The 23,317-nt window shown below is 40.3% G+C and overlaps 5 protein-coding genes across 6 annotated transcripts; 3 read left to right on the top strand and 2 right to left on the bottom strand.

Annotated features, from left to right (window-relative positions):
• Window positions 1–6: 6 nt before the first annotated feature.
• Per (period circadian regulator) lies at window positions 7–9,459 on the top strand. 2 transcript variants are annotated; one of them, XM_078195067.1, is made up of 8 exons: window positions 7–614; window positions 702–1,084; window positions 1,172–1,365; window positions 1,550–1,710; window positions 2,277–2,527; window positions 2,609–2,827; window positions 2,922–3,233; window positions 3,953–9,459. In XM_078195067.1, exons 1-8 carry the CDS (start codon window positions 407–409, stop codon window positions 4,064–4,066), a joined length of 1,842 nt encoding a protein of 613 aa, XP_078051193.1. In that variant the 5' UTR covers window positions 7–406; the 3' UTR covers window positions 4,067–9,459. The 2 variants fall into 2 exon arrangements, with proteins under 2 accessions (XP_078051193.1, XP_078051194.1); XM_078195068.1 differs by having other exon boundaries at window positions 3,827–3,960.
• On the bottom strand, window positions 9,001–14,962 carry LOC144477357 (sodium-coupled monocarboxylate transporter 1). The gene is made up of 15 exons (XM_078195066.1): window positions 14,615–14,962; window positions 14,098–14,424; window positions 13,784–13,998; window positions 13,627–13,678; window positions 13,484–13,551; window positions 13,196–13,350; window positions 12,964–13,104; window positions 12,323–12,431; window positions 11,914–12,023; window positions 11,658–11,844; window positions 11,501–11,587; window positions 11,285–11,373; window positions 10,992–11,108; window positions 10,678–10,867; window positions 9,001–10,303 (listed from the first exon to the last, which is right to left on the bottom strand). The coding sequence occupies exons 2-15, from the start codon at window positions 14,345–14,347 to the stop codon at window positions 10,226–10,228; spliced, it is 1,848 nt and encodes a 615-aa protein (XP_078051192.1). The 5' UTR covers window positions 14,348–14,424; window positions 14,615–14,962; the 3' UTR covers window positions 9,001–10,225.
• A 372-nt stretch (window positions 14,963–15,334) lies between these two features.
• Prosbeta1 (proteasome beta1 subunit) lies at window positions 15,335–16,641 on the bottom strand. The gene is made up of 5 exons (XM_078194083.1): window positions 16,446–16,641; window positions 16,235–16,302; window positions 16,027–16,158; window positions 15,658–15,932; window positions 15,335–15,576 (listed from the first exon to the last, which is right to left on the bottom strand). Exons 1-5 carry the CDS (start codon window positions 16,539–16,541, stop codon window positions 15,449–15,451), a joined length of 699 nt encoding a protein of 232 aa, XP_078050209.1. The 5' UTR covers window positions 16,542–16,641; the 3' UTR covers window positions 15,335–15,448.
• Window positions 16,642–16,836: 195 nt separating this feature from the next.
• Window positions 16,837–18,705, top strand: Rswl (tRNA methyltransferase roswell). The gene is made up of 3 exons (XM_078193818.1): window positions 16,837–17,643; window positions 17,731–18,280; window positions 18,367–18,705. Exons 1-3 carry the CDS (start codon window positions 17,267–17,269, stop codon window positions 18,646–18,648), a joined length of 1,209 nt encoding a protein of 402 aa, XP_078049944.1. The 5' UTR covers window positions 16,837–17,266; the 3' UTR covers window positions 18,649–18,705.
• A 112-nt stretch (window positions 18,706–18,817) lies between these two features.
• On the top strand, window positions 18,818–23,286 carry LOC144476692 (uncharacterized protein C05D11.1). Its single transcript, XM_078193816.1, has 14 exons — window positions 18,818–19,122; window positions 19,269–19,510; window positions 19,597–19,765; window positions 19,861–20,024; window positions 20,101–20,616; window positions 20,701–20,955; window positions 21,033–21,212; window positions 21,294–21,530; window positions 21,608–21,788; window positions 21,853–22,105; window positions 22,167–22,353; window positions 22,439–22,582; window positions 22,664–22,974; window positions 23,057–23,286. The coding sequence occupies exons 1-14, from the start codon at window positions 18,975–18,977 to the stop codon at window positions 23,115–23,117; spliced, it is 3,048 nt and encodes a 1,015-aa protein (XP_078049942.1). The 5' UTR covers window positions 18,818–18,974; the 3' UTR covers window positions 23,118–23,286.
• The last annotated feature ends 31 nt before the right edge of the window (window positions 23,287–23,317 follow it).

Genomic DNA, 23,317 nt, shown 5'->3' with positions numbered 1-23,317 from the left:
AGAACGGACTTGGTAGGAGAAGTTGGTCGAGGTTGTGGTGGTGTAGTCGAAGTAACCAGACAATTTTTATCGCAGGCCTGGGAAAAAATGAATAAGTTGATCAACTGGTCGCTCGTGCGCTGTAAAAAATTGCATTTTTGCGGTGACAAGTCTCCCCTCCCCCCCTTCCTTTTTGCAACTCACATTAACAAACCTCTTTTGTTTTTAACCGGTGAATTGTTTGAAATGAAAAAAAAAGCCCGGGAACGGGAGTAGTTTACGCAATCGCCCCCTCGCTAACGCAACGCAACGCAAATATGCAAAACAACTGACAGTGACGAAAATCATGTGACAACTCATTCTAAGTCGCTACAATATACTTGTGAAGGGATCACGCAATCCCTTGTTGCAGGAACACGACAGCGTGATGCTCGGTGAGATTTCGCCCCATCACGAGTACTACGACAGTAAATCGTCGACCGAGACGCCGCCGAGCTACAATCAGCTCAACTACAATGAGAATATTGAAAGATTCTTTAAGAGCAAACCCCCGGTGACCACCATGTACGGCAGCGACGAGGAGAACATTAATTCGAGCAACGACGAGGGTGGAAAGACCAGTCCGAACTCAGCAGGTAAGGACGACCCCCGAATCCACGTCTTTTATATTTATCCAAGAATTTAGATTGTTCTTTAACGTTTCTTCTAATTGTTATTGGTAGCGAGGAAATGCATGTCGCCAATAAACGGAAGCGGCGCGAGCGGCAGTGGTAGCGCCGAAAACCTGAGCAGCGGGTCCAACAATCAGACCAGTTCGGCGAGCAGAGGCAATACCTCGAACACCACCAGCAACACCACCACTACGGAAAGCTTCAAGCCTCCCACGCTGACCGAATCGCTACTGAACCGTCATAACGAGGACATGGAGAAACTGATGATGCAGAAACACCGGGAGCTCCGTTCCAGTATCAAGAACAGCGACAAGCTGAAGGACTCGCGGATTAAGAACGAGAAAATGTCCGCGGACCCGAATGCGCATTTCATCAATCAGGGCCACGGAGTGAAGAGAACCGGAAGCCACAGCTGGGAGGGGGATAGTTATAAAGTTAGTGTAGTCGTCGATTGTAGATAGAATAGTCTAATCTACGCGTAGATAGAATAGTCTAATCTCATAGCGATACTATTTCATCAGATTTCCAAGCACGAAGAAATGTCGAGGACAAGTACCGCGGGTCAGTTCCCTACCAACGTCACTACGACGGTGGCGAGCATGAGTCTCGATCAATCAACTGTCATTCAAGCCGGTGGCAACATAAATCTCTGGCAACCTTTGTCGGTGGCGGTGCCGCCACCGCCGCCTGCTCAGCCAAGCAATGTGCTACCAAAGTGAGTTAATCTGAAATGTAAAATGACTGATCTGCTATACTACTAGGGGCTTAAATATTAGATAATCGAAAGGATGTAAACTTAAGAAATGTAAAATTAATAATTGCACATTTCTCAGGTTAGATCTTATCATTTGCGACTGGCTATTAGTTACCGTAAACTGAGATTCCGTTTAAAATTGCAGTGCCAATTCACAAGCAATACCCAGGATACCAGTCCTGCCGTCAATGATTCCAGTATATTACGTCCCGGTCCCACAAACCAATGACCACGCGGTTTTATCGCCGATGCAGGAGAAGCTCAGCCCACCCCAATCTATGCAACAGCCACAGATCAATCCTTACAGTATGTACATTCTTCTTCAAAGAATGACTTTAGAATAGAGTACGAAAAGGAAGGAGTGAAACAGAGAAGTAAGAAACAAAGAGAAAAGTGATACACTTACTGACAAAAGCTAAGAAGCAAACCAATTGACCAATCGATGCAATTAGACTGCAGTCGTTTATGCAATTTTTCAAACATTTTTTTATCAGTGGTGATCGTTGTTATAAGTTCTGTATCCTTCGTTTCAAGCCATAATTGCATAGAGATGCACTGTCCAGTTAACAACAGAACACTAACACACAGAGAGGTGTCCGCGACAGACACGCGACGAAACCGTCGCCGCGATTAACACACATTACACGTTGTCAAAACAGTTTGGTTTCTTAACTTACGTCTCGAAGTGTATATAAGCTATCATCCGCAAGCGTTGGAATCATTAAACTGAGAGAACATATGCTCACGTCGGAACCCGATGTCTTTATTTATTGAACTCGTCTCTATCTATACGACAACTAACAAATTTTCATAGAAGAATAAGAGATTCTCACCAGACCTAGATAACCAAGTGTTCGAAACGAATTTTCCAGTGTTCGTGCCAGTATCTTACGTTACAACAACGATGGCCGGAGTGATCTGTCCTCCGGTGTTCGGTGGCCCACCACCAGCTGGCATGATGTATAGGCCTTTCGTGACCCCAGAACTGACACCGGTCACGCGCGAAACTAACAACCAGTCTATCGTTGATAAATGTTTGGAACGGAAGCGACCAGCTAGTCAAGCGACCAGCGTCAAAGCGGAACCAGGCAGCACTATGGCGATGTCCGAATCGTCGAAAAAAGTATTTGTTTACGTTTGACAGATTTAACAAAAAAAAAAAATCCCTTCGCCCCTACTACATTGAAAATTGAACCAATGACAGGTATTATCACCCGGCGAGCTGTTTTCGTCCTGCGTCAGCATGGATGGGGGTTGCTCGAGCTTGGTAGACGCGTCGACGCCAGTCACTCAAAAGGTGCACAAGCAGAACGATTACAACGTCGATGAGTCGAGCTCATCGAGCTTCTACAGCAGTTTCCTCTACAAGAGCAGCGACAGCAGCTGCAATCCGGACCAGAAACCTACGGAGTACCTGCCCGAGGTAAGCCAACCTATTCTTGATAATTTTTAGTCGCTGTGAAACGTTTTATTAAATAACTTCGAACATCGAAGAATCATCATTGGTTTGTTTTCAGGAGAACACGAAGCAGCATCAAGGTAAGCGAAGAAAAGAGCCACCCTGGCTCGAAGGTGTTCAGTTAACGCCAGAACTGATATACGAGTACCAAATACACCCGAAGACACTGACAGAAGTGCTCCAAGCGGACATGGACGCCTTAAAAAATTTCAATCAACCTTTGCTGGTGAACGACCAGCTCGGTCAGCTCTACCTGGACCTGGAGGTCGAGGGATTCGAAACAAAGCTCGTCCTCGAGGACGGTATCACGTCCAGCGGAAGCGACAGCGGGAGCAGCAATGGGAGCTGGACAGCGGGAACGATGTCGCAGGTAAAGCACAGTACAAACAGTATCGTGACATGTCTCGCATAGTTTATTTTATAACGATTGTACATACGATTTTGATTATTTTAAAAGAATAGAGGCATACAGTATTACACGATCTTTTTTGTTATTAATACAACCTCGATAATCTCAACGTCAAGTTTCAGTTTCAGCGACGAAACGTGCTCTTATCATCGTAGCATATCAAATCGGAATATTTCGCGGCAAACACGACATTTTTCTGCGTTTCTTTATCGTCATTATTTATATGCCTGATCATAAATATTATATCATACGCGATGTATGTAGCGATGCAGTATCATAATTGATTTAATATTCATGACCAGTGGCGCGTCGCTAGTAGAAAGTGTAACAAATAGACTGCGGATTTTATGTATTTATGGAAAATGGGAACAAAGTGAAACTATACGGAAGCGAAAAATTACAATTTTCCGTAAGACAAATTAAAAAGATAGAGGAATTCCGCAGAAAGATCCGCGGTCTATCGACGAACCGATCGAATCATACGAAATCATTCAGCATGGTGATAACTAATTGGCAAATATCTAATTATGTGCAACGTTTATTGGTTACTCAAGATGGACAGACTCTTTTGCAACCTACCGATACATCCACGCGATAGTACCGGAAACGATATTATCAATTTCGAAAGTTGACGATAGAGAAGGGCGGTTCGTACTAAACGAGCAGGATGTTGTTTGCAGCAAAAGCATGGGACCAGAATGGTGAAGTACGGTAAACTCGTGATGATACACGAGGAGAACGCACCGTTGCCGCCAGCACCGCCGCCCCAAACCGTGCCGTGCCAGCAGTTATAGGAACGACGTTGCGACGACCAATTCGCGACGAGACGCCGAGTTCAGGTTCGGAAGTGTCGCCTGCGGTGCCGCGCTACGAACATCTGTGTGGCGATCCAATTCGAATTGGCCGCTGCGTGCGATTCCGATTGAACATTTCCCCACTCTCCACTGCTAATCGCCTTCGCACTTCCATACCGACGAGGCAGATCAAATGTACCGTGCGTGTAGAACTTAGCATTGTCATCCTCTACGACGCTCTTTGTTCTTAACGCTAAACCTACCGAACCTAATGGCCAGCTCACCTAAGAATTGTAAAGACAATAGAGACGTCTAACTTACAATAGAAACAGCACAAAGTCTGGAAAAATTCCATGCTATCGTTTTTACAAAGCAACGCGAGTCGGTCGTTTTTACGTAGGTTTATCGTTAAGTAGAATTCCAGTCGGTCGACGATCCGCGCGCTCGATCATTCGCCTTGCGCGCGCTTGTACACTCCGGATCGAGAATGATCGGACCGCGGTCGTCGACGCGCAGCCATGTATTTATAAACTGGTTGCCTGAGGCCAGAAAGGAGGACTAGAGAAATTTCACGTAGCTTCCGCTTCGCGGTCCGATCGCCGCGCGTTCAATAATCGTGCGATTTTCTACTTTGTAATATGTACGTTCGAACGAACGCATTTGAACTGTCTCGCGACCCGTTCTCCCTGTCATCGAACTGTCAATTCACGCATTTAGATATAAGTAGCGGACTAGATATAAGAAACCGAGAATCGTGCGCGAAATAGAAATAGTCCGTTAAGACGTTTTTTCAGTTCCTTTCTTCTCGTCGAAGCGAAAGTAGATTACTGATCCCGCGGTTACGAGGTTCCTTTAATCAGGCCGACGTCGACGTCAGCGCGATTGTCACCGCGTTTCTTTTCCGTGACACGTTCTTCCCGCGTAACACGCGATCGACGGATCCTCCATTGTCCACGAAAAGCACAGGTAGTCCGCTGGAAAGTCTGTCGGCCGCGTATCTTAATATAGACCTCAGGGAAACGAGCATAGGGGATGATACACATCTTCTAATCTATTGTCGAAGCTTCGTTAAATATTATCGATACTAGAGTCATGAAAAATTAGTATCTTTATTTGTCAGACGTCGAAACTGTTGCAAGAGAAGATTTTAAAAGATACCGCGTAAGAATCGGTACCATTAAATAATCATTATGATTGCTCCAAATTTTTCATTGCTATAGAGTTTAATTGTTTTAAGCAATTATTAAGGTATTGAGAAACTTTAGATTTTATCGTTGCTCGATTCGTTCTTTCTTTTTATTATTTATAAGATCTGACGACGATCGAGGGATATCGTATGAAGCATGTACAAACAGACTCCATGCTTTACCACTTTTCGTGGTATTTGACGGCATTCGGTAGATTGATAGAATTCGTTTCGTTGAAATAAATCGAATAAGCACATCGAAATGGGACCAAAAAACGACGAGGTTGCTCAGATTCGAACGAGTCGTGTCCGACTACACTCTGGGACACGAAATCTATTAAACAATATTATAGATCGGATATAGCGATTATTAGCATACGAGAGTATAGCGTTGTAAAAAATGAAGGTTTCGCTCGTTGATTAAGTCCTCTCGCGGCCCCTAGTCTGTTCGTCTAGACGCGATTTTTTTTATTTTCGTTTTCATCGTGAAACAGAACTGAAGAGGTTGCTCGAAGACGGGGAACGTCCTGGAACCTCGAACGCCTAGCATTTATACGATCGAAAAGTATTTTCTATACGATCCGCTTGTACAGAGAACATATTTACAATTAATTAACAATGTGTACAAGCGTCGAGCGACTCGAAAGCTGCGAGTATATATTTTGGTATACCAGTGAACCGCCTATAACGAAATAATGCCGCGATTATAAAATCGAGAGCACTGATTTTCAGAAGAACTCTCGAGTGGATCGGGACCGAGAAACGAAACTATTTCTTCGTTCGTAAATGGTGATCTAGTCTGCATAAAAATAGTTGCAGCTCGGTTGATGTTCAGAGATTCGCGTAGAAACCGAGACCGTCGTTTCGACGATCGGGGAAGAACGATTGGGGATGGTTCGTAACGGGGACGTCTCATCGTTCGTTTCTACGTGAAATCTTAACGCGACGACGCGTGCCTCGGACTGAGGAAGAGGCGGCATCATCGTACTGGGTTCTCATAGTTAATTAATTTTTTATCGCGACACGTCGCACGATACATGTATATGTTTTAGTACCTTTTCACGGAGGGGGCGAGTTACATAAATACGGAATAGAAAATACAGCCTGTTTAGAATTCGATCCGCGAGAAGAGAGAACGAAATTTACCTTGACAATTCGCTGGAAATTATGCGGCTGCGTGTATAAATTTTTGTACCGCGAGTGTCGTCGCGACTAATCAGTTATTTTTTAAGCATAGTATACGAGTTGAGAAGCATACAGTGTCGAAAAGATACGCTTTTTTGTTGGGTACAGATACCTTCTTGCATTCCGATATGCTGGTTAATTGCGCGTTATTTATTCGTAGGTGCGTAATACTATTATTTAATCGAAATCGAGCGGCAAGACCAAGAAAAAAGTATGGTGTCGGCGTAATTAGAAGACTAATCGACTATTTTCCTACAGAATTTTTATACTTTTTGATAGATTTTTATACTTTGATAAACAAAGGTCCTATCGTACGATTTCCACTATCGATTTTCGACAATGTACCAATCAACAGTACAGTATTTATTTATACAGCAGCATATATATATACATATACTGTTTTTAATTCGTTGCGAACGATTACGTTTAGAACATTGTTTTAATGTGTACAATTAGAGAGTTGTTAACTACGATCAACAATTTCCACGCATTTTTTAACGAAATTCGAAATGCGTTGTATTTTTGCATTGCCCTCCGAAAACACATGTCGTTGTTGCTCGACGCGGGCGGGCATTAACAATGTCGTTTAATAGGTAATAATTATTTCTAGCGTTAAAGTAGGATTTACTAATTGTTGCTGTCGACGTATTGGATTTATAATTACTATTTGGAGGTGCTTTTCGTACGCGAGCCCGAGGCGTAGTCCCGTTTGATTTAGGACGATCATGTTACGTTGGCACAAATAATCTTTTGTGATTTTCATTCGCGGCGATCGCCGTAGCGGTTTTATACGATAACGCGGCGAACAAATAAGCACGTTCGCGCCTGTTACCACGCGCGCGTATTTGTTAATTTCGGCGCTGACCGTCTCGGATTAAAAACGAGAAACCGGAAATGTGAAACGAGTGCCAATTAGTCGGATCAATTCTTCGGCGATACGTTGCCAGGATCCGGAGACAATTATACAGATAGGAACAATGAAGCGAGTGAGAATGCGACGGTAGCCTGAAACCTTCTCGATCCCGTCGTTTTTCTTAAAAATATCACTTTGCAGCATTCCGAGGAATTTTTGTCAAACTATTCTATAACGTAGCACTAAAGGAATTAACGCGTACGCCTGACCGTGCTTGTCCTTAATCTACCGAATTTCGTGGAAGGTTCACCGGATGCTTATAAACAGTACATTGTTCGCATAAAATAATTATTCGGCTAATTGTCCATCCTGCAAATACCAGCTTTGCTAGATTGTTTCATAAAAACCAAAGATGACATATATTCAAAGACGAACATATTTCAAAAATATGTGGACGAACGCGGGAATTTTTATTTCCATCGGTTTTCGTATACGCTATTGCGTAAAGCCGCGCATTGTAATAAGAAGTCCGTGACTTTTAAACGAACGAAAGACAACTGAACGATTCAACGGTGATATTAAATATTACAGCAATGTTAATTGTACTCTGCTCTGTCGTTTTATTTGTTCTTTTTAAGTGAACAAACGGGGGCATCGAACTTTCCACGAAATCTGTTAAACGGACCGATGGCGGAGCGCCGCCGTTGGACCGCGTGACGCGCGCTTCCCGCAACCGGCATTTTAGAGATACTAAATGGAGCCGAACAGGCGAACATTATTCTATTGCAGAGAAATTTCTGTCGCATCGTGTCTTCTGGCCGACGGAAACTAAGCGGCGCCCGTGCGGTTCGCCAGATCTCTCATAGTACAAAATATCAGAACGATGTCCGTGCCCGAGCCATAGGCGCGAGCGAACTTTTGTCAGAAAACCCAATCGACGTCGAGCGCGCGCGCTCACCGCTTTCCAGACGACCTGTTAACGTTCACAGCATTCAAATCCCCGTACTTGTGAATCTGATGCTCAATAATCATTACCCGCTAGACAAACCGTGGACTGCACGGTGGCCAGGTTCCCGCGGCCAATCAAAGTGATCTTAAGCTTACCTTGTCGCGCGAGAAGCTGTATTTGTAAATGCGTAATAATAGCGATAGCAATATACGGAAGCATTATAGTGATGTAAAAATCTGTTGATCCGCGTCCCTGTTTCTCGCCGATCGCTGTACTTATTTCGAACGGATCCACTTCGTTGTCCCTTTTCTACCACGCGCGACGCGGCCGTACGCGAGGCCGCTCACGATAGAGAAACAAAAAGAAATATATTTTTCACGAATAAAATATATTCAACAATTTTCTGGCCCCCACCGCCTCGTCACCCCCGTCGATACCACCTGACCAAGCCGCTTCGTAAAACTTCGCAAACCTTTCTCTTAAAAGTAAAGCGACAACGCCCCCGGTGCACACGAGATCGTCGTCTCGCGCGAATTCGGAATATTTGTTTTCTGCTTTTTATCGATTTTTTCGATGGTATCTTTAAGTTTCGCTTCCTGCGAAAATCAGTTCTTCTTTTTAGTTCTAGTCGAGGAATTACAACGCGACGCGCGTGCAGCGTCCCGACAACACCATTACCCAAGCGCGTCGGTGTTGTACGGATTCGCACCTTATCATACGTAATACTCATTTTCTTAAGTTCGTCGTGTTTTTACGATCAGTTCATTGATCTTTGTCTCGTACGATGTGATTGTCGGCGACACGCCGTGTCGATGTAATTAACGCGATCCAGAGGAATACAATGAGGTCCGGATCGTATGAAAAATCTTAAAAAAGATTCGGGGAAAGAAGGCTGTAAACGCGTTGAATTTCGATAGTCTATAATTATGCGGTGTTGTTAACGAGAGGCGGATCTTATTGTATCCTCGAGAGAGCGTCGTTTACGCGCGCGCGCGCGCAATGTGCAGCTTTCTTTTTATTATTCTCGCTGCGCGTTCGCCGAATCGCGAAGGAGACACACAGGTGGTTGTCGGAGACTTTCTTGTTTGCTTCAGCTTCGAATGTTTTATATTTTTCTTCCGATGGAAGTACAACTTCGTTGAAAGAGTGTGGATAATACAGATTATAATACTATCATACATGTTAACTTTGTACGTCTTCGTTAATATTGAAACACATTATATCTATGGGTAAATGTAAAAAATGAAAACGACGTGTTTGACTTGTTTTATTGTTCCCGTTCGTGTTACGATCCGTTTAACAACCCCTTGCCTGTTTTTTTTTATTTTTTAAAACAACTTCGTTGTAATGCAAAACGAGTACACAGCACGCCGATTCCATTGCAATGCGTGTATGCTCGAACGAGAGAAGTATAATCGAGAGAAAGAGAGCGGTCTCGTTAATTTTCGATGATCGTGAGAACGAACGAAATCAGGGGAACCGGTCGTTTCGTTCGCCGGTTCCCCCGTGTTAATAAATTACACAACCTTTCCGTTTTGACTCGAGCTTCCGCGAAGTACGTGGAACAAAACGCAATCGAAATGATTATCTAACATCTGCCGTAACGCGCGCGTGATACGATGAATACGTAATTTCTTTCTCCCCCGGCGATCTATTAAGGGCAAAGTGGCACTGATGCCCGTCGGTTTGCGAAACGAAAAAAAAAGAAAGAAATTGTAAGGCAAGAGGGGTGTGCAGCCGATTCGTGTCGTTCGTACGTCGTTGCGCTTTTTATCGTGTCCGCTTCGCCAGCGGTTCCGCGCCGCTCGAACGCGCCGCCGCCGGCCGCCGCGAGACGTTCCGTACTTTATTTTCATGATTGCTCTAACATGTTTTATATTCCGGGCTGTTCTAATTTAATATTTCAGCCAGTCAACCAAACACTTTGCTCGCGCACGATTTGTCGACCCCTGTGATTCGATCAACGCCAATGATCGTCGGTCAAGGTCATGCCAATGAAGAGTCCCTGGTCGTGTTCTCTTGTCTAATTCCTCGTACTTCGTGACCGGTCTCTATATTACCAATCTGGAGATCCAAAAAGAGATTATTTAGATCGCCCGACACGATTTCGAGCGGCAAACTAGACGATCCTTTCATTGTAACGACGATCGTACATTCGAATTTCTACGAAGAAATATACGAACACAAGTTCTCGACTCGGATATTAATTTAGAAAAATATTAATTTTTTAAAATATCAATTTAGAAAAAATATTAATTTTTTAAAATATTAAGTCGCAGAGATTATAGAGATATTATTTCACCGATTCTATTGCCAAGACGATTAATTTTGTGCCCCGAACGCGTGCGCTTGCGAGTCGGCTTCGCGGATGACTTTTCACAGTTTAATCGATGCACGGAGAGGCTGAATTTTCAGAATAGTTTCTCGAGTTCGTTTACCTCGACTTGTTGCACCTCTTTGTTGGACGGTTTTAAAAACCTCCTTATCATCGGAGCCACCAGCATCGGATCCAATTTCTCGACGTTCTCCGACGATATAAGACTGACGAGAAGGCCGACGCTCATCGTCACCAACGCGCCGGTGACAGTGTACCAAAGATAACTCAGACGATACAACGCTAAAGGCTCTCTGAAAATGCGATTCCTTTTAYAATTCGTTTCTATCGCAATTCCTAATATTATACACGGTGAAACGTGTATAATAAGTGTATRTCACGCWCGAAAAAAAATTCTTCAATCTTTGTAATACTCACGGAAGCATATCGTCTTCCCCCTCGTTCAAAATGTTGTCAGGGGGGATGAATATCAAACTCTCTACCTGGGGAAACGTGTAGTAGCAGCCTTCCGTAGAAATCGGTTTCTCGTCGAATCTGATTAAACATTACAAAGGATTCAAACACTGGAATACAAGGTGACATCCGATACGAATTAGCTATCCACGCGTCTACGTTATTTTTTTAAGACACGATCGCGAAAGAAACGAAGACGTTCGGATGCTAATTCTTACCCCGGGCCACCCTGTACATTACAAAGCTGTAAGACTTACTTCAGTCTACCGCTGGCGATGGCCGCCTCGGCCGAAAGACTGATCCAACTCATGAAACTGAGACCGGAGAGACCGCCGATCAGGGCGCCCTGAATTTTATCAAAATCATTCTCCTTTCACTCGGTACATTTTTATCGATGAATCGGATACGCTTTTATCGATGAAACGTTGTCCAATAATATTTTTAATAAATAATACTTTTTAATCCAACAATACCTTGGCATTCACCCAAGGCAACAGCACCCCCATGCTGAAGATAGCCAGAGAAGGTCCGCTGGTGATCGAAGTCAAGCTCGTAGTCAACTGAAACGCATCGTCGTCATCAAATTAATGAAAATCACTTCTTCGAGTCTCTGCGAACCGGAATACATACCTGCAAAACGTGAGACCCCGTTTTCTCGACAACGAACACAAGGGCCACGCAAGTTACTCCCAGAATGACAACCGTGAGCTTCATCAACGTGTCCGCGGTTTTCGGCGTGAACGGCGTCTTCCTAAACGGCTTTATGAAGTCTTCCAGCACCACAGCGGACATGGAATTCAAGCCGGTAGATAAAGAGCTGAAATATAAATGGAAACGACGCTTCGATACGACGTTAGCTATCGATCGGGGTACGGTTTCGATTTACCTCAACGCCGCGCTAAATACACCGGCGACGAACAGCCCCGGAAGTCCCGGCATCTCTTTCAACACGTTCATCACTAATAAAGGCAACAATTGGTCCTTCGCGCCCGCTAGCTGTATCAAAAGTATATTCCCATGAAAGTTAAAAGATTCGTCGGGATTTCATATTTCAATCGATCACCTGTCCCCGCTTTAAATCGAGAATCCTCGTGATCTCGCTATATTTTTGAATTGTTTTCAATTATTGCCGGTACTCGCGGCAATAGTGAATCGATCTAATAGTAAATACAGATACTAAGGTGGAAACGATTCAATGTCGAACGTGTATATGATGTCGATTGAATATGAAATCCGTCATCGCTTCTGGTTTAGAACGAACCGTGGAATTGATCTATCCACGGAAGCATCATTACCTTCGTCGTAAGTGGATCACACTCGTGGTACCAGGCATATATTAACAATCCCGCGTATCCGCATGTTCCCATTATTATCACAACACCGACTATGAAGATCCAGAGCGCTCTGAAACCCACAATCGCGTTGTCACCATTTTTTCTCTGCAATTCACCGTAGACGATGGACCGTTTAAAGCACGCCAACGGGAAGCCCCCTTTTATTTAGCATTCGACTGGTAACGCGGGGGTTCTCCGACCCCTCGCATTTGTACAACGGAACCGTGTCCCGTTGGCGGTCCACAACAGACCCTGCTAATATCTTTTTTTTAAATTAGAATAAAATATAATCGCTAGTAATAATTCGTTTAGAATTATTCTTCGAATTAAATTGAAAAAGTAAGATTTAATTCGAAGAAATCGCGCTGCAGCAATTTATTTCGTGGAAAAGTGACTCTGGGTCTGACGCGAAAGTTAATTTATATGTAATCGATAATAGGCGGATTTTTGTGCAAAATAAAAAGCTTTCCAGGGGCTACGAGCACATTTGTTTCTTTTAGTAATCTTCGAACTCGTTGGAAATAATACGGCAGAATTGTTATAATAAATGTAATAAATGCGCAAAATCCGCAGTCTAGAAAATCGGATATAATTCCGCGTACCTTCTGGCCGACTTCAAAGTGGGTAACGACAGATACCGTTGTATCATGTTCTGATTAATGGCGGATATTTGCAGCCAGTGAAAGAACCCGCCCACCACCAGCGACCAGATCGTGTGTCTCGTGAGAGGATTCCAATCTGTCCTATTAGACGGTGCGTGCAAGTTAATAACAGTTAACTCTAAACGGCGTTTTCGATCGTGATCACGATCGCAGATCGTAGAATTACACTCACGTGGGCAACTCGAGCCTGCCGGATTCCAGATTTCTTCTGACCACCACCGATAATCCGCCTACGTCCGACGTCCCTTTGATTATGATCAGCAACATGGAACCGAACATGATGAACGTCTGAATAAAGTCGGTCCATACCACTGCCCGTATACCACCCTGATCGGTATAAATTCCAGAATTACAATCGTACGCATTTATAAAAGAAGTAAAATGACTTCGCGATAAGCAGATCGCGCACTGCCAACGAAAGATCACAATTTTTATTTTTGCTAAAAGAATCGTTCCTTACCACGCAAGTGTAAAATATGCACACGATACACACGAACGGAGTGACTATGTGCACATTCGCCCCTGTAACTGTGGACAGAACGCAACGTAATGTTTATTATTTCGTTCTCGCGCAACGCTTGATTTGTCCGCGAGCTTCGTTACCTTGATTGAAAGCCAATGCCGGCACGTAGATGACGATAGGGAGCCAGGTCATCTAAAAGCACGTGTCTCTGTTACAAGATGTTTTTGTAATTCGAACAGAAGCGATCGAGCAAACGTGAGATACACGCCTCAAACAAGATCGATCGAAGGAACTTACGACACCGATCATGAACAGCGCCGATCCCAGCAGCCTGATCTTTTTGTCGAAACGTTTCTCGAGGTACTCGTAGGTGCTCGTCAGCTTGAGCTCGTGGAAAACCGGCAGATATATTATGGACATCACGAAGCCGACGATAACGACCCCGAAAGAGATGAACAGGTAACTGGTCCCGTGCACGTATACCTCCGTCGGTGTGCCCAGCAACGAAATACCTGTTGTCGCAACAATTGCGTACGTTATCGAGTTTGGAACGTTCATTTTTCAAAAGGGTTTAATTCAACGGCGATAACTCGACGAGCATTTTTTTTTACCTGATATAAAACTGGCTATAAGACTCAAGCTGACGGGGAACGTGTCCATGTTTCTACCGCCGACGAGGTACTCGTCCTCTCCCGAGGACTTTTTCACGAAGCCGAAGTAGATCCCGATGGTGCCGCACACCATCAGCATCAACGCGAACACCGAGTAGTCGTACGGGCCGAAATTTCGCAGCATCTCGCTGACCTCCTGGACCGTGGGTCGGTCCTGCGACCAGACCTCGTTCGGGACTTCCGCGGTCATCTTGTTGCAAAACGGAATCTTGCGGACGATGAATCGCCCCTGGGCGCCTCGCGGTGCAAGAGAAACCTTCTGGACAGCTGATAAATTCGTTTGATTTAATAAACAAAGTGCGGCAAGAAACGGCAATAGATTATAAATGATCGCGCTCTTAATATTTATAGAACATGCCCGAACATTACAGAATGAACGCGATGCAAAATGAACTGTAATTAAGGTGACACTCCGGTATTCGTTTTTCTCGATTGTACGTACGAGAAGCGTACTCACCGTGATTATTTTAACATACGAGCTTTTCGGTCCGTTCGAACTTTTCTGTCAGGAATAGCTAACGGAACGACAGAACGCCGCTGATTTCTTTCTCACGTGCACTCGCGGACGGACAGATTACGGAACGGCGAATTATTATTGGCAGACTAGAGAAATCGTTGGTTTAACGAGCTCTACTTTCTTCGCCGTGTTGTACACTTAGATAGAGAAGACAGAGTTTCCATTTAGATTAGAGACTGGAAGAAAAGTTGTCTGGATGTGTTCGATCGCGTAGGGTAAGTGTAATGACTGACCGTAGAAGGTCGCAAGGGGTATCACGGAAGACCGGTCACAACTACCGCGGAGAGTTCATCTGAAAGGAGCCACATACGGGCACTCGGTGCGGCTTGATGCGATTGCACACATCATGATTGTGCCATTGTAACAATTTTCTCATTAAACCGACAATGGACATTAAGTGCGATGTTAAAACGACCGGGTATACGCCGGAGTGAATCGTAAGTGGATAATGTGACCTAAATATAGTTGTAGTCGTGTAAATGTGTTCGGTCGTATACATGATCGCTATTTTAGTTTCCGAACTGATTTTCGGCAATCAAAGATTTATTAATGATTTTCAAGATGCGTCGGAGTTATTCGAACCGTTCTACTTTAATATCATGATATTCTAACTACGATTTAATGATCAACTTATAGAAAACGATAAAAATAATCGATACATTCTTTTCCTTTCAAATTTAATTAAGAATCTTGACCTGCTCGATACAATGGTTTTAAAAGTATAGAATACAACGGTAAGCAAATAGATTGTTTATGTTTAAAAGCTAAAGGCATCTATCCCTCGTAGAAACGTGGTAGTTCGTTGCCCAGTATAACTTTCCTTTCAGCACCCTTTTCCGTAATAACGCCGAGTCGAATGACACCGCCGCTGCTACCGTCACGTGCCATCGCCAATGCCAACGCTGTAAAGACGTGAAAACGTTGTAAGTACCACGCCATTAAATAATTATGCTGTATAGAAATCGAGCTTAATAACGACGTACTATTTTGAACTAGTTCAACGCACTCATCCTTTGACATATTTGGTTTATACTGTGAATCCATGTAGCCGTACACGTACGTGGAACCTGATCCACCGATAGAAATTGGTTGCCGTACACACATGCCACCTAGGGGAATGCTATAAACTTGACCGCCTTTTTGGCTGTCCCACCCAGCTACTAAGATCCCAGCCATTAAAGAATCTCTATGATTATAACACAAATCGTGGAACACGCTTGCTGCTGTCTCTACTAATGGTTCTGAACCTAACTCCATTCTAAAAAGAATTATAAATATAATTGTATACAATGCAATAATTCACTACTAATTACTATAATAGTAGTTGTAATCATTATGTTTGAAAAATTCACCTGAGAAGATTCAAATGAAATGAAACCACATCGCCGATGGCCTGGCTGTCTGCTGCAGAACCAGAACGACAAAAGTAAATATAGTCTGTTATTTTTGTTAATTTATCAGCAAAACGATTGGAGATATAAGCCCTGAAAGAACATCAATGACTATTATAATTGTCGATAACAATCGATTACATTCATTTAAATCAAATTTACTCCTTACCCTGTCGTTGCTCTAGAATCTGCTCCAATCACTACTCCTCCATCGAATTCACACGCCATAATTGATGTCTAATTAACGAGAAAATGAAAAAACGTTATAGAAAGAGAAGATAGGCGATGGAATCATAATGTTAAGGATTATAAGCAAGTATAAGTTTGCACTGTCATTCTAACCCAAAAATGTGTTCACGTCAGAAGAAAACGTAACTTACTCCGGTACTTTGCTCTGAATGAAGCCAATCTGGAACTAAATTGCTAGTATCTGCATGCAGATTCGGTTGCACTAAACTATTCGTCATGTAAGCCATTATTTTAAGTTGTAATAAATCTTTGTGTTATGGAATTTCTTATAACTTAGCGTTAACAAATTGAAAGCTCATTCGTAACCGCACTACACACCAGTCAGCGATTGTAATGCCTCTTGCGAAGAAAAGATGAAGCTTTTTTCGGAGTCCGTACAGCGCCAATTAGTGCCATGGCAAAACGCTCAAACTGTTAGCCAAAATCGACTGTCGGTAATTCAGTTAACAGTTCGAGCGTTTTACCATGGTACTAATTGGCGCTGAACGAACGAAGCTTCAGTTGTTTTCCACAAAAGGCACCGCAATCGCTCGAATGTATCCGAATAGCTTCGAAGTATAGAATAAATAAATCAACGACATAGTGTATACTTGTTCAAAAGAATTTATTGTACCGATACAACAATTTTGTACCCGTTCAAATGTCTTTAAATTGTCTATACAAATTCTACATATTAATGTAATGTGCACAAACAGGCTGTAACCTCTCTCACCGGTTATAAGAACCGTGACTCCAATAAGAAACCGATATACATGTCGGTTGATACCATCGTATCTTCATCGGTTTAGTTTTGTGTTCACAAGGTATCATCCCACGTTAACCGTGCGTGCACATGTGCCTCAAAAGATTGACGAAAGATTTGTTCTTTTTTATGTAAATTCCGTATAATTTTATAGTTTTTATCTATGTAAGTTAATGTAATCGTTGTGCGGTAGATTTTTTAACATTGAAGATGATTAACAACGTGTTACGAGGGTGTAGTGTTATTTCAAGGAAGTTTCATTTAAGCACTTCTATTTCTATAGTACAAGATAAAATTGTAAACACAGTGTTCACACCTTCGAAACAGAAACATCGTTTTAACTATTGTGCATTAATAACGCGAAAATGCACTCAGCTGAGCAGATCCCATATGCTGAAACTAGAGTACGACGAATTTGATGAAAAGAAATTGAAAACACTTATGGAAGATCCGAAACATTTATTAGCATATCAGAAATTACAAGTGGAAGTAGAAGCTTATAGATATTTGAGCGGTAGAATACCAACTACTTTGACTGCTACAGATTGGTTGATGTTACTTGCAGCAACTAGTAAAGGACAAAGGAGGTTGTATATTGTTAAGTTTTACATTAAAAAATAATTTGGGTTTTTGTTTATGTATCACGTGTAATTTTCTTTTTCGTGAATGCTTAGATCGTATCTAGAGTATCGTTGGAAAGTTGAATTAGCGAAAGCAGCAGCCAAGGCGAAAAAAGAATCAAACAAAAATGACGATCAAGTAGTAGAACCGGTTGAACATATTGAATATGGTTTGGCTCGTAATACAATGTTCATACGTATATGCGATAAAACAATGAATAATTTTTACAATAAAAGATTAATTGATGCTATCATGTATGGGCCAAAAGTAGTGTTCGATGTTGGTTATGATAAGGACATGACAGCATATGAATCCCAAAATTGTGCAAAGCAATTATTGTTATCATTTTCGTTGAATCGATATCACAAAAATCCCTTCAATTTATATTTCTGCAATGCAAATAAATCTGGTCTTGTGATGAGACAGTTGCATAAATGTATACCACCAATATACGATGATTACTTTCCAATAAATATTACTGAGAAATCATACCTGGATGTATTTGATAAAGATAAACTAATATATCTCACACCAGATGCTAAACAAACAATCGAAGATTTTGATCATGACAAGGTGTACATAATTGGTGCGATGGTAGATAAGGTGAAACATTTTATTATTTATTTATTATTGAATTGATTAACTCGTTCCGTAGTACCCTAATATATTTATTAATGCATATTTCTCAGGTTAATCCTCAACGAGTTTCATTTGCAAAAGCTAGAAAAGAAAGAATTAAAATGGCCCGATTGCCTCTAGCGGAAAAGTTAGAATGGGGAACTGGATCTACAAAGAATCTGCCTTTGAATCAAGTTTTAGGTATATTGTTGGATCTACATCATACCAACAATTGGGATGCGGCATTAAAACATATTCCTAATAGAAAATTGAAACCAGCAAGACTAAATAACATAGTAAGCAATATGAGACGGAATCAGCGCTTAATCGAACAGTTAACGAATGTAAAATAATTATTAATTATGTAATTAAGTCATAAAATGAAAAAATAAAACTATTAGTTGACTATAGAGGATACAAAAGTTTATTTTATATTATAGTAGTAATGGCTCATATTTTCGTGTGGTTTCTATTGATTGCCACGGTGGCAGCACTATTACAGGAAGCACCGAAAACCTGAACCCGAGCCGTAAGCGAGCAGTTTGACATCTTCAATAAAGATTCTTCACTGGTGATATAGTCATACGTAGTTCATTGTATTACATATACACGTCCCTTCGAATATCGAAAAATATATAATTTAACGTAGCGCCTGCTCAATAGCTCATCTAGAGAAATTATGGAATCTAAAAATGGATTTCAGTGCGTACATCGTTTAAAAATCGACGATACAGTACCAGTATATGTCTATAAATCTACAAATACCGGAGTTACGGTTTGCATAGCAGAAGTTGACGGTCCTGTCGTATCCGGCTATTTTAGCTTCGGTAATTTCCTTTGTTATTCTATTCGTCATATTTTCTTAACATATGGAATTGATTTTAATCTGTTCTCGCGTAATATTTTTTAGCATTTATATTATAATCGTAGCTGTGTTAATAACAATTTTGTATAACATATTTCTGAAAATTAGCTACCGAAGCAGACAACGATGATGGATTACCTCACACATTGGAACATCTTATATTTTTGGGAAGCGAATGTTATCCGTACAGAGGAGTTTTAGATTTATGGGCAAATAGATGTTTGGCATCCGGCACCAATGCGTCCACATTTGTTGACACCACACATTATACTATGACAACTGCTGGCAGCGAAGGATTCTTATCCCTAATGCCAGTGTATCTTGATCATATTCTCTATCCAACACTTCTGGTAAAAACATGTAGTAATTTATATTATAAAACAGATATTCGTATTATTTTTTTGAGATCTCAATTTATTTATTAATGTTCGAATAGGATTCAGCTTATGTTACAGAAGTGCATCATATAGATGGCAAGGGTGAAGATGCAGGTGTGGTATATTGCGAAATGCAAGGTATCGAACAAACAGCAGAATGTTTAGTATATACAGAACTGTCTCGTGCAATTTTTCCTGGTCATTGCTGCTATAAATCTGTTACTGGAGGTAAAATCTATTTGTGTAAATGTTTCTTTGTGCATAAAACACATTATATGCGCAAAATTATATGATACATTACAAAAACCATTTTGTTTTAACAGGCGCATTAAAGAATTTTAGAGAAAGTACTAATAATGAAAAAGTAAGACAATATCATAAAGATTTCTATAGACCTGAAAATTTGACCTTGATAATAGTTGGCCAAATAAAACATGATGTTGTGTTCGAAGCTCTGCTATCTATAGAAGAAAAGATTATGTTGAAAGTAAGTAAACAAAATGTTGTATATCATAATTGATTAAATTATCTGAAAAAATTATACGACTTGGACAATATTTCAGGGAAGTAGAGATTCATTTAAAAAGCCTTGGCAAAGTCCAGTTCCAGCTCTTCTTGAAAGCAAAGACATAGATGTATTTTACCCTTGCGATGATGAAGATAACGGAATAATAAATGTTGGTTGGCAAGGACCATCGGTTGTTAATGAAATATACAACGTTAATGCTTGTGATTTACTGTTGAAATATCTCACGGACACTTCAGTCAGTCCACTGCAGAAAACATTTCTTGAAATTACTGATCCGTATGCTAGTAATGTCACTTACTTTTCTGAAAGATATTCAGTTTCTGTTTTGTGTCTTGGATTTGAAAATGTACCAAAGTCGAAAATTTCACTCGTGAAAGATCAATTGCTAGAGACATTGAATGATGTGCATAAAAATGGGATTGATATGAAACGAATGAAAACTCTTGCTCATAGATCCATCCTTGAAAGATTAAGTTGGTTGGAAAGGTCACCACATGATACAGTAGCAATGATAATGATTAAGCATCTGCTTTATGGTAAAGATGAAGATGTAAGTAAATTTTATGGCATACTATAATAACATTTCTTTGATAACGTTCGCGTTATATGAACATCTAATTCTTCGCAATTTCAGTTAGTTCGAAGAGTAAACCAAATTGAAGATCTCAAGAAATTAGAAATGGAACCAGAATCTTTTTGGTTGGATCTTTTAAAAAAATGTTTTCTTGATACCCCAATGGTATTTGTTAAAGGAATTCCTAGTTTAGAAAAACAACGTGAATTAACTGAGAAAGAGAAGGAACGTGTAGCAAAACAAATTAAAGAGCTAGGTGAAGAAGGTCTTCGACTGAAACAGAAAGAACTAGAGGATGCTATTGCAAACAATAATGTATGTAATCGCGTAAAGCTTAGTTATATAAATATTTGTTTATCTTACTTTTGATATTTTACTTCTGTCCAATTCAGGTGCCTGTGCCTGATGAATTACTAGATTCAGTACCTATTCCAAGTACTGATCTCATTAGCTTCCATCAAATCAAAAGCTATACAACAGAGACATCTGAAGTTGATCAAGATAGTAGATTTATTTTATCACGCTTACCATTTTATACGTACTTGGATCATGTTAACACTAATTTTATATATGTACGTATGAAATTATTTTACATGCATGTTTATAAACTACTATTTCATTATCTTACATCTGGCTGTACAATTCTTTTTCAGTTGTTCGCTATCATGGATACATCTTCTATTGAGAGAAAATACCGACCTTACATTCCTTTATTGCTCGAAGTTATTATGGAAAGCCCAGTAAAACGAAATGAACAACTTATTCCATATGAAGAGATAGTGGCTGAATTAGAAGCAGATACAGTAGCAAGCGATACTAGGATCGGAGTTAACGGTTCTTTTAGATTTTCATGTGGATCATTTAGTCAGAGTGCTATTTTAATGTTGCATGTAATTCACATCATTTTGTTATATAATTTTGATATCATAACTATCGACTGTATTAAATGACTGTTTTCATTACTTAGTTGGAGATAGAAAAGTATGACAAAGGTGTGAGATGGATTAAAGAGTTATTATATGACACTAAGCTCACATCTAGCAGATTGAAGACAATAGCTACAAAAATGATATACGATGTAGCTCAAATTAAAAGAAAAGGATATAAAGTTGTAAATGATCTAATGAAAGGATTATTATATAACAAAGGTAAGAAAATATTTTTCTGCTATCATCTATTCATACAAACGGTTATATTATTTCTAACTTTTAGACAGCAATCAATTTACATGTAGTATGCTGCGTCAACAAAAGTTTCTCACTAATGTTTTATGCCGTTTAAACGACGAGAAAGAAGAAAGTTCTGTTATATCAGAACTTGAAATTGTTAGAAAAATGTTAACAACGCCGAAAAATATGACAATTTACATAGCAACTAATGTGGACAAATTGAGTTCTCTAAATGAAGATGTATACAAATCATGGGACACCTGTTTTTCTAATCTAGATACATCGGAAAAAACTAGGTAAATATAATTCTTTAATTTTAAAAAACGCAAGTTCTAATTATACAATTTAATTGTATAGACTCGACATTATTCCTGACTCGATGCTTATAAAACCTCCTCACGAAATATCAATTGACGGTTGCGTTACTGGATTGGGGTGTATAGAATCCTCGTTTTTAATACAAAGCTGTCCGTGTATAAATAATTATCAACATGTAGATTTAGCGCCATTGCTTGTTTGCTTGTGTTATTTGGAACAGTTGGAGGTAAGTAAAATCAAAATTATAGTTAGTCAATTTATAATTATATTATATTTACAATTTTGGAATATATCGAATCATATTTTTATAGGGTCCCATGTGGAAGCTTATAAGAGGTCAGGGTCTTTCATATTCATACCGCATCGATGTTAATGTAAATGAAGGCCTACTGTATTTTTCATTTTATAAATCAACAAACATCATAGCAGCTTACAAAGTAGTTAAATCAATTGTGGTAAGTTTAGATTTTCACATTTATGTAATAAAAATTACAATTTTTATTAAAAAAATTGACATTATAATTTTTTTATTATAGGACACGCATATTACCGAAAATAAATGGGAGAAGTTACTTTTCGAGTCAGCAAAATCTTCTTTAATTTTTCACATTATTGAAAAAGAGCAAACTGTGGGTGATTTAGTACAACATTCGTTGTTATCTTATTTCAAAAAAGTTCCGCACAATTATTCACAACAAATGGTGAAACGTATATATGCAGTAAAACTTGAGGATATGAATCGTATAGCATCTCAATATCTACCGGCATTATTTGATCCGAAACAATGTAAAACGACAATTGTTTGTCATCCGTCTAAAGTGCAAGAAGTAGGCGATGCTTTTAAAGCGTAAGTAAACGAAGTGAAAGTAATTAAAATTATTTGATATCTTCTGCATCTGTGCCTATGTTTATACATATTTCATTTACAGATTCAATCATGACCTTAAACTGTATAACAGTCTTGAGGAAAACTACTTGAATGATTGGTAATTTTGGCAATTTGCAAAGACGTTAAATTGTTCATTATTCTCTGTTACAAATCAAACGTTATATTGTTTCTAATCACATTATTATTATTAACTGCAAACTACACTTTTACGCGTTTAGGAATCGCTTGCTGATATTTGTAAGTTAAAATAAAAACAGCTTTTCACTTTAATTACATCTATCACTGTAATATTTAATAAATT

This window comes from Augochlora pura, chromosome 11, assembly GCF_028453695.1.
Source record: "Augochlora pura isolate Apur16 chromosome 11, APUR_v2.2.1, whole genome shotgun sequence".
In the NCBI taxonomy this organism is placed as follows: domain Eukaryota; kingdom Metazoa; phylum Arthropoda; class Insecta; order Hymenoptera; family Halictidae; genus Augochlora; species Augochlora pura.
This window is presented reverse-complemented; position numbering and strand designations above follow the sequence as displayed.